Source organism: Anarhichas minor, unplaced genomic scaffold (genome assembly GCF_050575085.1).
Source record: "Anarhichas minor isolate MPS153535 unplaced genomic scaffold, ASM5057508v1 ptg000087l, whole genome shotgun sequence".
Classification (NCBI taxonomy): Eukaryota; Metazoa; Chordata; class Actinopteri; order Perciformes; family Anarhichadidae; genus Anarhichas; species Anarhichas minor.
Window position 1 is genome coordinate 3,323,033 of NW_027466533.1, and position 16,944 is coordinate 3,339,976.

At 42.9% G+C, this 16,944-nt stretch overlaps 1 protein-coding gene across 1 annotated transcript in view; it reads left to right on the forward strand.

Moving 5' to 3' along the window:
* The window catches only part of hecw2a (HECT, C2 and WW domain containing E3 ubiquitin protein ligase 2a), a 28,683-nt gene extending 13,698 nt beyond the window's left edge, over nucleotides 1-14,985 (forward strand). The window contains exons 16-29 of the mRNA XM_076081777.1: nucleotides 1,104-1,206; nucleotides 1,295-1,391; nucleotides 1,640-1,723; nucleotides 1,912-1,994; nucleotides 3,687-3,807; nucleotides 4,609-4,722; nucleotides 5,730-5,882; nucleotides 6,719-6,817; nucleotides 7,902-8,031; nucleotides 8,145-8,291; nucleotides 9,480-9,594; nucleotides 11,339-11,424; nucleotides 11,789-11,901; nucleotides 12,963-14,985. Coding sequence (XP_075937892.1) covers nucleotides 1,104-1,206; nucleotides 1,295-1,391; nucleotides 1,640-1,723; nucleotides 1,912-1,994; nucleotides 3,687-3,807; nucleotides 4,609-4,722; nucleotides 5,730-5,882; nucleotides 6,719-6,817; nucleotides 7,902-8,031; nucleotides 8,145-8,291; nucleotides 9,480-9,594; nucleotides 11,339-11,424; nucleotides 11,789-11,901; nucleotides 12,963-13,074 — 1,557 coding nt within the window. The 3' untranslated portion in view covers nucleotides 13,075-14,985. The remainder of the gene's footprint in view (nucleotides 1-1,103; nucleotides 1,207-1,294; nucleotides 1,392-1,639; nucleotides 1,724-1,911; nucleotides 1,995-3,686; nucleotides 3,808-4,608; nucleotides 4,723-5,729; nucleotides 5,883-6,718; nucleotides 6,818-7,901; nucleotides 8,032-8,144; nucleotides 8,292-9,479; nucleotides 9,595-11,338; nucleotides 11,425-11,788; nucleotides 11,902-12,962) is intronic.
* The last annotated feature ends 1,959 nt before the right edge of the window (nucleotides 14,986-16,944 follow it).

The following is a 16,944-nucleotide window of genomic DNA, read 5'->3' on the forward strand; positions in this document are numbered from 1 at the left end:
GGTAATGGTTTTTGGAAAGGTCTCCTGTGTATTGATAGTAACACAGCAGGGAATGTTTAGAATTATTAAAATTAAGGGCTTTGTAGCATTTCTGATATTTGAGATTGGTTAAAAACCTTTTTATTACAGACAATTACAAATCTGACATAACTGTTAAACAATGACAAGGACTAGCTATAGTTTGACTTCTAGGCTTTAAATAGTTTTCTCTCCAGTGTTTATGACTCAAGAACAGGCGAAAAAAAAGGTTTTTGCCAGGATCATCTTTCATAATCTTTTCATCTAAAAGAGGTAAAAAATAGGGTGATTTTTTTGTTTTGTATTGTAAGGGTCAAGTGTTCGTTGTTACATTATTGATTTTGGCCACAAGAGGCTGAAGTGCACCACTCTAGCCCAAGAGGACTAAAAGCATTCACGTTTTCTTCATGGTGAGTTTTAATTTACATAACTTGCTAGAACACAATATATGTACCTTGTGTATAGAGTGCACGGATAAATTAGGACTCACCTGAAAGAAAACATGATTTTTTTCCCCCGTGCTATTTAGAACACTTCAGCCTCGTGTGGCCGAAATTAGTATTACAACAACAAACACATCGAAATGATCCTGACATAATCACCGGCCAAAACCTGTTTCACAGATATGATCTTTTTAAGGACCTTAGAAAGATTATCCAGGCAGAGCCTTTTCTTTCTTTTTCAACTGTCCAACGGAAGTCATAAACACTGGAGAGAAAACAATTTAGATCAGACTTAAAATAAATAACCAGATCATTTCTTTGTATCGTCTCAGGGCTTCCGTAGGTTTCTGATATACACAGCAGTCATCTGAAATCTTGAATACTGTGCTGACTGTGATACCTATTTTTAAAACCAATACAGAATATCTGCAAGTTCATTTTTATACAACGTTGGAATGAATTGCTTGGGAGACTGTAAATCTATCTATGTGGTATGCTATGGAAAATGGTTGGCAGACACATAAGAAATAAGAAGTGTGTAGTTAAGGGGCGAGAACATGCTAAAGTGACCGGTATCCTGACAGGCGGACCGGTCTCAGAACTAGGATGCGACCTGAACTGTAGTGTGTCCTTTTGTCACAGGTGGTGGACGACTCTCGCCAAGCCAACCCGCCCGTCATGCCCCGCCCATCCAGCACCTTCAGCGGCTCCAGTCGAAGTCAGTACCACGATGTGGTGCCTGTGGGTAGGTCAGGCAGAATCAAAATGTGCGCATGCAATAGTGTGACCAAGCAGACACAGATATAAATACACATTCCTCATTTTTCTTCCAGCCTACAATGACAAGATAGTGGCATTTCTACGGCAAACCAACATCGTCGAGATCCTGCAGGAAAGGCAACCCGAACTCGCCAGGAATCACTCGCTCAAGTATGCCTCTTGCTCTCTCCGTTTTCCTCTCCCCTTCCTCCCCCTGTCATTGCTCTCTCTCTCTCTCTCTCTCACATCCAACACCTCCATTATCATCATCAGTCAAACTAAACACACAGTTAACCTTTAATCCAAATGGATTGTGTCACTTTACCCGCTGGTGTGTGTGTGTGTGTGTGTGTGTGTGTGTGTGTGTGTGTGTGTGTGTGTGTGTGTGTGTGTGTGTGTGTGTGTGTGTGTGTGTGCAGGGAGAAGGTGCAGTTTATTCGCAGTGAGGGAGTCACAGGGCTGGCTCGTCTCTCTAGCGACGCTGACCTCGTCATGCTGCTTAGGTGAGTGCTGTTCATGTGCGTTTGTGTGTCAGGGTGGCGGACATAACCAGCTGGCTCCACCACTTCCAGGAATACAAGTTTAATTTGATCCACCTATGCTGATACTATGCTGTTCTAAGATGTAGGATTTCTACATGTCTTTTCCTCTCTGACTGTGTTCCGCGTGTGTTCCTCTCTCTCGTCTCCAGCCTATTTGAGGAGGAGGTGATGTCATATGTGCCGCCGTTGCTCCACCCAAATTACTGCCTCTCGTCTCCTCAGAGCTCCCCTGGTAAGTGTCTGTCTCACTCTGTCTGCAGCCACTTTATTGCCATGAAACGCCTTTACTCGTCTTTATTAAGTTCTGTCTCTTTATTACATTTCACACCTTCCGCCGTGAGGTTTGGTTTACATTGTATACTAAATAAAAGAAACAATTTCACAGTACATTCTTATATAACACAAGTTGATGTCAGGCTAATATAAAACATTAAGACACAAAAGACGTGCTTTACACGGACACTCACATTCTCTCTTCTTCCCACAAACTCTACACACACGCACATGCACACTTAGTGTCCTCAAAGGTGCTAAATTCAGAGCATATCTCTGATTGAGGGAGAGGCCCTTTTCACAGCAGCCATTGTGAAATGTCATTGTAGGGTAAGCACAGGTGTGATAAATGTCATTAGTTATGGCCTTGTTCCATTGGCCAGAGCCCTGGTGCATCCTGACTCACTGGAATGACTGACACACTAATTAGAATGGGACCATAATTAACATGATCCATTACACCTGTGTTTACCCTGTGATTACATGTCAAATTGGCTGCTGTGAAATGGGCCTATTGCCTCCACACGGCTCTCAACATGGCGACGGCTGAGCCGGCTGTTAGCGGCAAACAGCTGGACCGGTTACATAAACAAAGCACAGAGAAACTGGGATTAAACACACACAGAGGGAGAGTGACTTCATTCTCTGCTCAAGGAGGACATCACTCCGCTATATCTTTACATCGATGATATATGTTTGCTGCTATATTAATGCTCTGGATTTAGCACCTTTTAATGACCATATACTTTTTTATGAACAAAAATAGTAATTTCCATAATAATCTGAAGGAAAAAAGCAAAGTAATTGATAAGCAAAGATCAAATGTATAACAAAAACAATGGCATACCAAATTATGACTGTGGAAAACGTTTTATTATATTTTGGCTGATTTGGATATTTAGCGGTATTTACAGGCTAAGAAATGCAGCAGAATGAGACTACATTAGTCGTGCAAGAGGATATGGCCGACGGGGAACCTTCGGGCGTCCGAAGCGATTCATCCTGGTACACGTAGGCCCACTCCGTGAGCAGGAGGAGTGGGCCTACGTGTACCCAGAGACCCAGAGACCCAGCTCTCTGGGTCAATATGCCACTTGCAGAGGAATTTATTGCTTTAATCTACTACATTTACCCTGATTGGACATCTACATGAAAGGTGGCAAATTTTCCCTTTTAAGTAGTTGACACGTACACAAACACACGCTTCCTCTCTTTAGTGTCGGTGTGTTTGTCCTTCTGTGCACTCTCTATCTATACTGAACCTACCTCTAATCTTGAACTGTTCAACCAAAACACAGACAGATGAAGAGATGTGTCTCTGTGTCTCTGTGTATCTCTCCAATCAATGACAGCTACAACAGTCTGATGCAAAATTACAATCCAGGATTAACCTGCATACAGTACTCCAATTCTCAGATTTAGTTTTTCCTTACCTGTTCAGGCTGAAGCTTTGGATCATCCAAATTTCATTTTATCTCAATCTCCCTTTCTCTGTTTTCCTTCTTTTTTCTTTTTTTTCAACCCATCTCTGCCTCCCTTTCTTTGTCTGTTTACCACTCCGACTACCGTTGTCCTTTTTCTTTCTTCCTGTCCTTTCTTTCTCTGTCTCTCTCTCTGTCCTCTCTCTCTTTCTCTCATATTTATATCTCAGGCACCCAGCGAGCCAATGCCCGCGCTCCTGCTCCCTATAAGCGTGATTTTGAGGCTAAACTGAGGAACTTCTATCGAAAGCTGGAGACCAAAGGTTATGGACAGGGACCGGGAAAAGTCAAGTAGGTTTAAACCCAACATTTGAAAAGAGATGAATGTGTGCATTGCCAGAGCAATTAAAACATGAGTTTGCAGATTCATCTGGGTCCAGTCAAAGTAAAAACTCCTTTTATCTTTAAATTCTGATGGAAAACAGCAAAACACTCGTTTACACTCATACTGATGCTCCTCCCACAGCTCATCTCTGCCCGTTGTAGTCTGTTTACGTTTTTCTGTCGTTGCTCTAATTGGTTTTAGGTTTATCCAATTGAACCTTTGCTAAGCCCCCTCCCTCGCTGCTACTCCGTCAAGCTGTTACCATGGAGCCCACACTGTCACTAACCCTTCCTGAAGGAATATGATGCAGACAGAAGGGTCTACAATGTGCATTTGAAGGCTTGGAGGTTTGGCTGTGAAAACAGGTTAAAGAGATAGCGATAGAAGCAAAGCCTACAGATCACAGTGTAAAAGCGTAGCCAGTCTATGGAGCAGACCTGGATTGCTGTCAGACCCTGGTCAGAGCTGGCTGATGCTACGCTGTGATTGGCCAGTCTGCGTTCGAGGGGCGGAACATAGTAAAGGGTCAGTTGCGGGCCTCTTGGAAATCAAAAGATCGAGAGATTACAGACTAATTCTAATTTGCGATTTGGTTTAGCGATGTCAGGGTAAATTTTATTGGCTTTATTGTAAAATTCAAAATAGTAGTCTATTAAGTTAATCATGACCGTTGTGTAGATACAAAATATTGTTAGAATTATTATGTTCACGGGTCTAATACCAATACATCTGTGTGTGTGTGTGCGTGTGTGTGTGTGTTCTCCCAGGCTCATCATACGCAGGGACCACCTCCTGGAGGACGCCTTTAACCAAATCATGTGTTACTCCCGTAAAGACCTGCAGCGGAGCAAACTTTACGTCAGCTTTGTGGGCGAGGACGGGTGAGAAAGACGCATTCCCAATCAACTTCCTTATCATGCTTTAGAGTGCAAGTGTGTGGTGTGTGAATTCAACTGTCGTCGATCCAAGGACGTTTTAATGAGTGCTTTCACCATGTACAATTCCACACACGCACATCTGTCAACAGCCCGGTAAATCCACAGTGTACTCGTTAAAAGGCAGCTAGAAATGTACTACATGGAATACTTAAACATCAATAAGTAGGGTTACTGTAAACAGAGATGAGAGGCAGCACCTACACTGTGTTTTTCAGTGACTGATATTATATCCTTTGTTATCAGATAAATGTATTGTATCCTTTTCTTACTGCAAATGCACAAGAACCGATGGTTATGCGGGTGTATCGTTAAAATAATGACCACCAGATTTAGCTGAGACTGTTGTCTACACCAGTAATTTCAGGAGAACAACATAACATTCCAACACGTTCTCATTCAACTGGTCACATACAGACACTAAGTCAGTGGCCTCTTTAGCCACATTTGTCAACGTGCAGCGGAGTCCGATTTACATCTGATCCAGGCGGCAACCTCGGTGTTGAAAAGTGAAGCCAATGCAGAAGTGTCCTAAACTTGCATTCTTTCTACTGGCCATCAGGGGGCGACTCCTCTGGTTGCAAAAAGAAGTCTGATTATATAGAAGTCTATGGGAAAATGACTCTACTTCTCTCTTGATTTATTACCTCAGTAAACATTGTAAACATGAGTTTATGGTCTCAATCTCTAGTTTCAAGTATTTGTTAATACGGCATGATGTTCAGTTAGTGGTCACCTCCGTTCATTGGTTGCAAAAAAACAAGATGGCAACAGCCGAAATGCCGATCAAACCAATGGGTGACGTCATGACGACTACGTCCACTACTTATATACAGTCTATGGTCTGATCAGGCTGCCATATTTGACAAGATGGGAGTGAGAATGGGTTGAAAATGTACTGATTTAATTTCCCTACTGACATGCTTGTGTATTTCATTGTGTGATGACTGCAGGCTCGACTACAGTGGGCCCTCCAGAGAGTTTTTCTTCCTGGTGTCCAGAGAACTGTTCAACCCGTACTACGGCCTGTTTGAATACTCGGCCAATGACACGTACACTGTCCAGATCAGCCCCATGTCTGCCTTTGTAGACAACCACCACGAATGGTGAGGCCTCCAGTTATGTATGTGTCTATATGCCGTATCAGTCTGTCTGATGTATGCTTGTTGAAGTTAGTCTGCTGCTGTGCTGACTGTAAAGTGTCCTTCTTGTCCAGCTCTGACTGCTGTGCGCCGGTCCCAAAATAGAAGTCATCTGCGGGGTGCTGCGTGGAAATTTGGATCAGCAATTTGTGGCTCACCAGTCAATTTTGCCTCAGTGACAGTGATTGGATGGACGGATGGATGGATGATCAGACTGATGAATGGATGGGCAGACAACTAGACAGGAAAACAATAATATGATAGGCTGGATGAAGAAGAAAGCAACATTAATTCAAGTCTTCAGGGGTTTGTTTGTCACGCTGGACAAACCTAATGGTACTCATCACATTGAAGAATGTCAAGTCAATATGTCTGACGTTAGAGGAGTCCTCAAGACAGACAGGACAGAAACACCGTCCCTGCTGGTTCAGCTGGTCTCTGTGCTACAGACTCAATGCGTCGTTCTCACAGTAAATCTTTGGGGCGGGGGTATTTATTGTCATAAACAATGTCACCATCTGGTGCATCGTCAGTTGGAAAGTGAACTTCAAATTTCACTTTAGCTCGTTAAATACTATATTAAACAATAGACGAAACAAGTACACACGAGCAAACTAACTTCCACAATGTTAATGCATCCGCAGAGAGAAGATTTAAAATCAATCTGCTACGTTACGCTCGTTCTGTCGACATCTGACAGATTGAACTCCCTCCATCTTGTGCTCAAAGCAGGCCTTACTAAACACCTGGTGGGAACAATCATTTGAAGGGACGATTTACCTTCTATTTTCTGCGTCTAGGTTTCGCTTCAGTGGGCGCATCCTGGGCCTGGCCCTCGTCCATCAGTACCTGCTGGATGCCTTCTTCACCCGGCCCTTCTACAAGGGGCTTCTTCGCATGTAAGTCCCTCAGCCCGCTTCCCTCTGACTTCCTAATTCCACACCAGCCTGCAGGGCCCCAGCGCTTCCAATCAGATCCCCCTCACTAACTCTATAAGGCCGTGCTGAGAATGAAAGTGTTTCAGTCAGATCCTCTCAGCCAGCAGCTGGCAGTAGGAGCAGCATCCTTATTAATAGCTTTGTCCAAACAACCTCAAACCCTGCCAAATGTCTGCATTAAGGACAGATGTTTATGTAATAAAAAGGGTTCTTAACCTCTTCACTGACATGGATCCTTTCTTGGCTCCACATTATTATACAGACGAGCATTTATTTAGCAAAAATAAATGTGTTTTAGATTGTAATACAAGTCACATACAGTAGTTTCTAATGACTATATATAAATATTTCATGCTGCATTACAAGAGAATGTGCAAAAAGTATTTCCTGCAATGGGGCTAAAAAAACAAACGGATACAAAACAGATATTCGTCATTTTCATATTTTTTTTCTGTATAAAAAGTAATCCAGGTGATTTATCAAAATGTAAAAAAAATATAAGTTAAGAAAGGGCAATAAATAGTGTCTCCATAGCAACACTAAGCTTCCTGTTTACATCTATAAATGCATGATGTGAATAGTGATGGGGAAATATCAACATATATTAAAGGACAAAGAAGGAGTTCTAATAGCGAGTGTCAACTTCATGAAAATCTGCTTTTATTGATTTGCACATCAGCACATTAAATGTACATATATATATTTATAAATGAATGTAGTATAAAAAAATCTTTGTCTGTTTGCTTTTATTTATTACCTGTGTCCTGGTAAGCATCTCACATCCCTCCTAACTAAGATGTAACAACCCAAGGGGCTTATCCTGATACATAATACATTTGGGCAAACCTATTTTCCTGCCATGCATCAGGCTGTGTCTCACATTTGACTATCTTTGAGGACAGCTGTCTTGCGCTATTGTGCTTGGGCTAATTAATCTTTTAACCTCCCTGCTTACAATCAGCCATGGTTCATGAGTAGGGCAACCCATCAGTGCCTTGTTGACCTCTCTGCAAGCTCTGCGTTACCTCTGCCTGTGCTCACGCAGCCCATGTGACCTGAGTGACCTGGAGTTCCTGGACGAGGAGTTCCACCAGAGCCTGCAGTGGATGAAGGACAACGACATCGAAGACATGCTGGACCTCACCTTCACTGTGAACGAGGAGGTCTTTGGACAGGTGAGGGATTGAATAAGAGGAGTCTTCTTGCATTTCTTCATTAAATGTGTGACTGCAGCCTGGTGAAAACACATCCGTATTCAAGACTGCAATGTCTGCATGTGATTGTGCAGATCACCGAGAGAGAGCTGAAGCCGGGCGGGGCTGGTATCCCTGTGTCAGAGAAGAACAAGAAGGAGTACATCGAGCGCATGGTCAAGTGGCGTATAGAGCGAGGAGTGGCCCAGCAGACGGAGAGCCTGGTCCGAGGCTTCTATGAGGTACAGCACATAATTAATGAGGCTGTGAGTGTAAAAGGGCGATAAGTATGATTTTTCTTCTTTACAGCACATTATGGCTATAATACACTCTATCGGTAGGGATGGGACGATATAGGATTTTATTGCTGCTTGCGATTAAAACCCTCCCAATAAGTTGATCGCTAGTGATCACGGTAGAAAATTAAAAAATAGAGCCTGATATTAAATTACAGGAATTATCATTTAAGAGGCTCACACATTCTTTTTAAATGTATCCTTTATTTACGCAGCGGGACCTTATGATTTATGATCACTTTTATTTAAGATAGTTTGTTTTTCACTAAAACAGATGTGTGTCTGTGATGTTTGTTAGCTAAATGTAAGGTAAAGTGACCGCAGTGTGTTTTAGTGCTATTTTTAACTTGTTTCGATGATTGTCGAGATCATATCGTGAATTGTAATTATTTTGGCCGGGAAAATGGTGACAGGATTGATCACTAGCGATGACGTAGTGGGATTTCTTCTTTTTTTTTGAGCAACAACAAGCAACTGGTGTCACAATACTTTTCAACTAGAAAGACTTGAAACAGTTATTAGTTTCTGTAAACCACAGAGAATGTTTAGATTTGTGTGCAGTGCACAGTTTGGCTCTAATGTGAGGTTCCTGAGCATGTCTGGACTGGTCTGTTCACACTCTGAGTAAGGACAGATAGACGTGCGTGTGCAGTATATTTGTCGGAGAAAGAACGTATTCCAGTTTAGAACTGTACAAGAGGATGGTTGGTGACACGTGATGGCTCACAGTCCTACATGCTGAGGGAGGTCAGCGTGTCAAAGTGAACCAAGAGCGGACTGTAATCTGGACTGGCGCCAGTATTCTGCTTCTTCCTCGTGTGTTTTCCTAACTGGTACAAACCCAACCCCTGCTTAAGTCCGTTGGCTGGCAGGGGGACAGATTACCGGGACTTTGTGAGTTTACAGTCCTCTGGTTTGATCAACAAATCAAATCCAACATTTACCGTAAACAAATCGGTATTGTTCATCCTCCTGCCATCTGCGTCAGTGTGTATATCTTCACACTGAGGATCTACTGTCTTAAGTCAGTGCTCTGAAATTGATCAAACAATGTGATGTACAGTATGTGGGAAGACTTTGATAAATTAGAGGCTGCACCGCCTAATCATCCGTTTGCGTGTGTCTGTCTGTTAGGTGGTGGATGTGCGACTGGTGTCAGTGTTTGACGCCAGGGAGCTGGAGCTGGTGATTGCAGGCACGGCAGAGATCGACCTGGCAGACTGGAGAAACAACACTGAGTACAGAGGAGGTACGTAGAGATGGAGGCAGCGGAGCAGACACGTAGATGAAAGTGTTGACAGCGACGGGAGAAAACGTACAAAGTCAAATGCATACGCAGTGTATACACTGTCTCATGTTCTAGTGACACAATCGTCCACAACTTGTGCAACCAGTCACCTTGTGTTCTGAGCGGGGGGGGGGGGGGGGGGGGGTTAGATAGATGTTCTCAGTGCTGAGTGATTGAGGGGGATTTTCTCCTTCACTTTATTTCTCAGTCATTCTGAGGAGGAAACCCAGAAATATGACCTGACCTCTGGGGAGATGTAAGACGAAATGACACGGCAAATGTAGATGCGTGAATACACAATGACTAGTGGTGGGGGGGTCCACTTTTTCCCCAGGACGTAAAGGAAAGCCAGTACAGCGCAGACGCATGCATGAGTCCTTTTAGCATCATGTCTGCAGCCTGTGGATGATGATGAATCAAATCTATTACACTAGTTTATAGAGCTCGTACCACACAGCAACTTTTGCAGTCAGGGGTCACAACACACTTGACACAAGTCATAAACTCTGAAGGAAATCTAGTTAAGTGTATTAAACTAGCGAGATAGCCAGCTACTTACATTAACCTACCTACCACTGCAGTGATGGGAGTGAGGCAGGCCCACTCACGTCAAATGGTTTGGCCGACTTTAGGGGTGTCTGACATGAATATGGGAAATATATTGTAATATTTCAGTACGATTAAAGGTAAGAAGGATAGTTTAGTGTTTCGAAACCCTCCGACCTGTTGTTTTGACCTCTTTTGGGGGTGTCCAAGTCTTAGGGGGGTCAGAACCCTCCCCCCCATACCCCCTGTAATTCAAACCCTGGTATACCTCTGCACCTCTTAACCTCAGCCACCAGGATACCCCGCAAAGCTGCTTCCTGTGAGTCAGTAGAAGGAATGCTAGGGGTTTCCTTATATTACTATATATTATATAGGAGATACGTATACTCCAGTGGACATGAGGAGTAACTTACTGCAACATATCGACAACATATAGTCCTTAATGTGGCGTAAGGAAAGTTTAGATGTTTCTGATGCTGGTATCTGATCAGGTAGAACAACTATGGTATTTTTAGTTTATTTTTATATTTTTTTAATATTGATTTAAATTCATTCAAATCTTTTTTCTGTTCATCTAAAAAGGCAAAATATTGTATAAATCCCTGTAATGTTTGCTGCTCTCACATTAACCACTCACTATACAATCAATAGTGATTCTTGAGTTTGATAAATATTCCCATTAGCTATTCAACAACTGTATGAGGTTGTTGATATTAACTGTAATGCACTGTATAATGAGCACTTGGATGCTTGGTGGAGTTATTGCTATTTCATTATTGTGATTCATATTGTGTACAGCACAAGCATGCAAGCGCCAGTGTCCAAACCATTTACAAGAGATCACATTAAAAGGCTTTTTAAGGGTCTGGCCAATACAGTTGAGAAGCCGCCAGCAGCCGAGAGACAAGAGAGCTCAAACCGACAATCGGCCATGACTCAGTGTGAGGATCTTTTAATAGAGGAATCGACTGAGACGGACCAAACAGCTCCGGCCATTAAACATTAAAACGACGGCGCCCGTTCCAAAATCACAGAGGGGAAGTAGAGAGATGGAAGGAGGACGGGGGAGTGGGGAGCAGGGGACGAGAAGCCTTATTTGTTATTCATCTGACTCATGCACCATCATCGTCTATCTCTCTCTCCCCCCCCCCCCCCCCAGGTTACCATGACAACCACATAGTGATTCGCTGGTTCTGGGCAGCTGTGGAGAGGTTCAACAATGAGCAGAGGCTGAGACTACTGCAGGTACAGCACGCGGGTGACCGAATGCACTCGGGGCTGCCCCCGTGTGGAGGCCGGGGGCCCTGCAGGCGCTGCAGAGTCTTGTTGACCACGCAACAGATGTACCAGTGCATGATGGGGGTTTAGCCTTTAGCTGGATAATGTACTTGAGGCTGCAGGAGGACGTTACTTTCATCCAGTTGATATGTAACTGGATTATACAACATGCATTTTTCTGTTTTCCTTGAAGCCTCAGTTCAATTCTCAGTTAAAACTAAAAAGACTAATTTACATACATTTTGAGTCACGCAGCCATAGATACAGTCAGAGTCACACTGTAAATAATAATTCATACATTGTGTGACGAGTGTGGCCCTCTTCTCTCTAGTTTGTGACAGGCACCTCCAGCATTCCCTACGAGGGATTCGCCTCTCTCCGGGGCAGTAATGGACCCCGCAGATTCTGTGTGGAGAAGTGGGGGAAAATCACCTCCTTACCCAGGTAGGATGTCTTTAATGGGATGAATGTGTACAGAAAATGACTCACTTTGCAAAAGGTGGAGGGTGCTGTATTTATTTTCTTTTTTCTGAAGGGAGGTCGGGCCTTTTACTTTTCTTTTTCTCACTATTTGTATTTTACATCGGCCTTCCCCTGCTAAATTTAATATTGAATATAGGAAGACCTGGAAAACGTTGCTGGGGAGAGGGATGCCTGGAAAATGTTGGATAAGCAGACGAAAATGGATGGAATCAAAAACTAGTGGGACCAATAAGTCAATTTAAAACTCACACTGAACCTTTATGGATCTAAGTGATTCAACGTTCTCTCTTCCAGTGTTCCCACACTTACTTTATCATTACATTTTGTATGAAGCCTCATACAATCCAGACGTCTGCTCTCGTACATTAAAGGCATTGTCTGATATATTTTCTATTCTCTTTCTATTATTTGTTCTGGTTAAGTCAGTCAGCCGGTGTAATTGCCAGATTTGGCAATTGCTAATTACACTTGTACTATGTCATTGGTGACTATTGTAAAAATCTTTAATATTTTATTCTTGCAAGGGTAGGCTGATATGAAGATATAAATATGGGGTGAGGAAAAAAGATAAAAGGCCCAACCTCGCTTCAGCAAAAATATATATAATGGACCTAGCACAGATTTAGCCCCCTCGTCATTGCAATAGTTTGTGTATGGTCCCTTACCAAACCTGATGAACACAGTATATCAGCACGGCCCTGCTAGCTTAAAGGCACAGGTGATCCATTTAAACCACTTTTATTTTGACTATTTATCTTTTTAATTTACTTCTTTATTTAAAAGGGGAAAAAGCATATTAGGCCTTATGTATATCATTCATCCAGGTTCCTATCTGTGGAGAATTAGTGAAATTACATTTTATATAGGCGTATTCATTCAAAAAAGATATTACAGGAGGTTTAAACGTTCTACAGTTATGCCCTATATATACAAAATACTATTTATGATTTATATATATTCATAATATATTATACATCTATCTGATCATCTTTTCTTGTGTGTGTGTGTGTGTGTCTCCATAGGGCTCACACTTGCTTTAATCGTCTGGACCTCCCACCTTACCCCTCCTTCTCCATGCTCTACGAGAAGCTGGTCACTGCTGTCGAGGAAACGAGCACGTTCGGTTTGGAGTGACCCCAAATCAGCTCACACGCAGGTTTAACTCGGGAGAGAGAACCATCTGGAAATCCACCATTCTCCCTGAGAAGAGACATGGAAACTAAAACTAATATCCTCAAATGGCAACTAACCCCCCCCGTGGACAACTCAGCTGATTATTATTTATTTTTCCCCCAACTGGCTTTTTCTTCACTCAGCAGCTCTCAGGCTGTGTTCCGATCCTCCGCCTCTCTCTCACATATCTCATAGAAGTCAGTCAAGTGGACACCTTCTGGAGGACAGGTGGACAATCGGAGAATGGTTTGAAAAGCTGTACAGTACAATATATTGTTTTCATGGTAACATTTGTTCATTGAGCCACATGTGTGCTTTATCTCTTCAGTTAATGGGCTTGTTTACTGGATTTCTAGCACCTCCTCTTCCTCCTCCAACCTGCACCTCCAAGACAGCTGCTCCAAAAAACAACACTAAGCTCCCCTCTCCCTCTCCGGACCTCAAAACTGTGTCCTTTCTGCACCGAGGCTGCAACCTTATAGGAACTTTAATACACACACGCTAATCACCTTTGTACAAAACACACACAACATAAGACATTTTGTTTTTATTAATGTTGCAAACCAGTGTTTCCCCCAAGATTTTTTTTATCAGCATAGAAAGATGTGACATTTTAGAACTGGATGTTGGCTGGTCCTCCTTGCCTGTCTGAGAGTTGGGGATACACTGGAGTGCACGAAGACACACACGCAGATAAACATACACAAATTGTATGTAGACTGAAAATACACTTGTTTTTCATCGTTTCATCGATTGCTGAATAAGCTGGACAACGCGTCACAAATCATCAGTGACACCTATGGACTGTGTCACGATAATGACGGCAGGCTCTGGTCAGGACTTTTACCCCCAACTACTGCGTCATCAGAGCTCTTACATGGGCACGGAAGGCGAAGACACACCTGAGACATGCGGCTTTGTTTCTGCATATACTCACCAAGGTATCCAGTATCACACACACACACAAATAGTGCACACAGTATTGTAGCATTAGCCGCGATGCTGCGGGTGCACTTTCTTACAGTGTAACAGACGCACTCGCTCCGCTGTGCAAGATACATTTACTGACACACTTCCGTGGGATAGAAGTGCAGGCTTCCTGTCTGACAAAACTGTTCCACACAGTCGTCACGAGCAACAGATGCACTTTCTCTCACAGACAGATGACGGCCGCTCATAATTATGACAAGGTCCTTCTCACTGATGAGATCCCACCCACCTACCCAACCTATGAAAAGGGATGAATGTACCAAATAAGTGACCGAATGTATGAACCTCGAGCAACTGTGTTCAGCCCCTGAGGAGGATTTCACGAAACACAAAGTGGAGGGAAAGGAAATCTAAGGTGGTGCTCGAGGAAGGAGGACGACTTCTCTCTGATGTTGGCACCGGATTAGGCCTTCGTAGCTGAAAGACAGTAGCCGGGTGTCACCCCAGGAACCTGGTCAGGATGCAGTGGTGGGACCTTTTTTAGTGCCTCTTGGGTTTTCCTGACCATAAAGTGAAATTTCTCAAGGAAAGCTATTTTATTTCCTTGTAAAAGAAAGAAGAAGAAAAAGACCAGATCCATGGGTCTCACAAAACAAAGATGGTGAAACTTAAGGAGTCGTGGTTTTAAATTCCCAAAGCAGATATCAACACAAGGGGGCGGTAAAGTGTGCTGTCGTTACTACGGCACCTTCAGAGAAAAGAACCAGTGGTTCCCTCCTTTCTGAATGACCGGACCAGGTCCGATGACGATGTCGATGGGGAACAAGCACCAGCCTTCAAGGCTGTGTGGATATATTATACTTCAGAACTTTTGGCATTCAAGTCCATGTCAGGCAATAGTTTTGTCTTATAAGCATGTGATTAAATTTCTCTAACTCTCAAGTGCACGACCCGACCCAAGCCCCCCCCAGTCTCACACACACTTTCTTACATGCACACAAATACACACGCATACTCGTTTTGTATGGGGTGCATGCAAGACTACACCTACTGTACAGAGTCCTGTTGGAGCCAAACCACAGGGGGGGCGGGGCTGGAATAGAGCCAGAGGGCCCCACATGTGAAGCGAGATGTGGAGGCAGACTGTCGTCCCACAGCCCCACCACCACCACCAACCCCTCGTACCCAGTCCAATGCATGCGGGATCTTCCCGGTCAGCTCTGTGAGCCGTGCCGAGGCAGAAACCCCTAGATGGCATTGTGTTATAGCTCGATATTGCATGCTGAAATAGTGCAACACACTGTCCTTACTAGCTTTTTTTGCATGAGGATATTGCTATCCATTCAGAAAAAAGGGGGCGAGGGAGCTGGTTAAGTTGCGTCACTTTGGTCGTCCGTTTGGTCGCTCACTCGAGGCTTGCGACCTTATGCTCACCTGGCACTGTCATACCTTGAGCGCCATGCTCATGGGAGCAAGGCGTGGGAAATACAGGTGCTCCAGTCACTTAGTTTTAGCTCCGGGAATGACGCGCGAATGCAATAGTTTGTTTTTACTCTATGACAGTGTAACGGCGAGTGTCTCGGCAGCATGTTTCTAAGGTGTTGTTACTTTCACATGTATCTGCCTATCTTAGTAATAGGTCGGTGGTCATGGTTCGTCGCTCATGAATCGGTGATGAATCAATAGGGCTGTTTTGATTTCGTGAAATGTGAGAGCACATGTTCGTGTACCAAGTGTGCGGTCCCGTTTGTCTCTTTGTATATAAATGTATATGTATGTCCGTCCTGTTGTATGTATAAATATATATTTTGCACCGAATGTACCAAAGGTTTGGGGCTTGCAAAGTCAACCATTAGGCCTGCTCTCTATCTCTGTCTAACAAAAACACATCCCACTTCTGGCTCCCGCCTAATCCTTACAGACCATCACCTCATCAGATTTGTGGCATGGGCAACAACGCTTCACGTGATGGGATGTACGTTCACCCGGTTCCATAATGAGGCTTTTCTGCTGCAGAAGACTGGTAAGACTGATCACCTGCTTCACATCCAGATGAAGGCACTTGCACCTCTTGTCTCTCCGAGTACATTTCTGACAGGACACGTCTCCGGTTTTCAAAATTCCACTCTATGCAAAGCTCCTGTTTGTGTGTGTCTCCATTTCACCCCGATGATTGTAATAAAAGAGAACAAATGGCAAATTTTGATTAATGATACATGACTCTTATTTATCTTTTTCAAGAGTTTTGTACCAATTGAATGAGTGAAATTACTAAATGTATTATCTTTAAAGTACATTATAATGGTGAACCTAAATATAATCATTTTAAAGACAATATGGGGACAAATACCAAATGATATCCCTATACATACCGTTAGTATTAGTCTTTATGGGTTAGATATGAGGCTCCTAGTGCCCTGCAGATGCTTTGCCAGATGTAAAAAATGTACATGCCCAGTGGACAGATTTATGTGGAAACTCATTTCTGACAGGAAAAGAAAAACTTGTGTTCATGGTAGAAAAGGATTTTTATTTTTAATTTTTTTTTGAATGACAGAAACAAAAACACTCATGGTAAGTAAAAAATATTTATAAGTAAGTTATACTCTACAATAAAAACAATATGAGAAATACATTTTAAACGATTATAAGATACTGACTTAAAATTTGGCTGATCTCATAATTTTGGCTTTTTATCTTTCAGATGTGCGCTATATCTCATAATTTGGACTCAAAGATATGACTTACAGTTATTATGACTGATCATATGAAAATGATCATCATTTTCAGATGTTATGTTACAATTATGAGGAAAATGACACTAAGTCAAAAGTATCAAGTCATAATTGTGAGATTTATAAAGTATAAAATAAAAATGATTTGTTTTGAATGAATTATTAG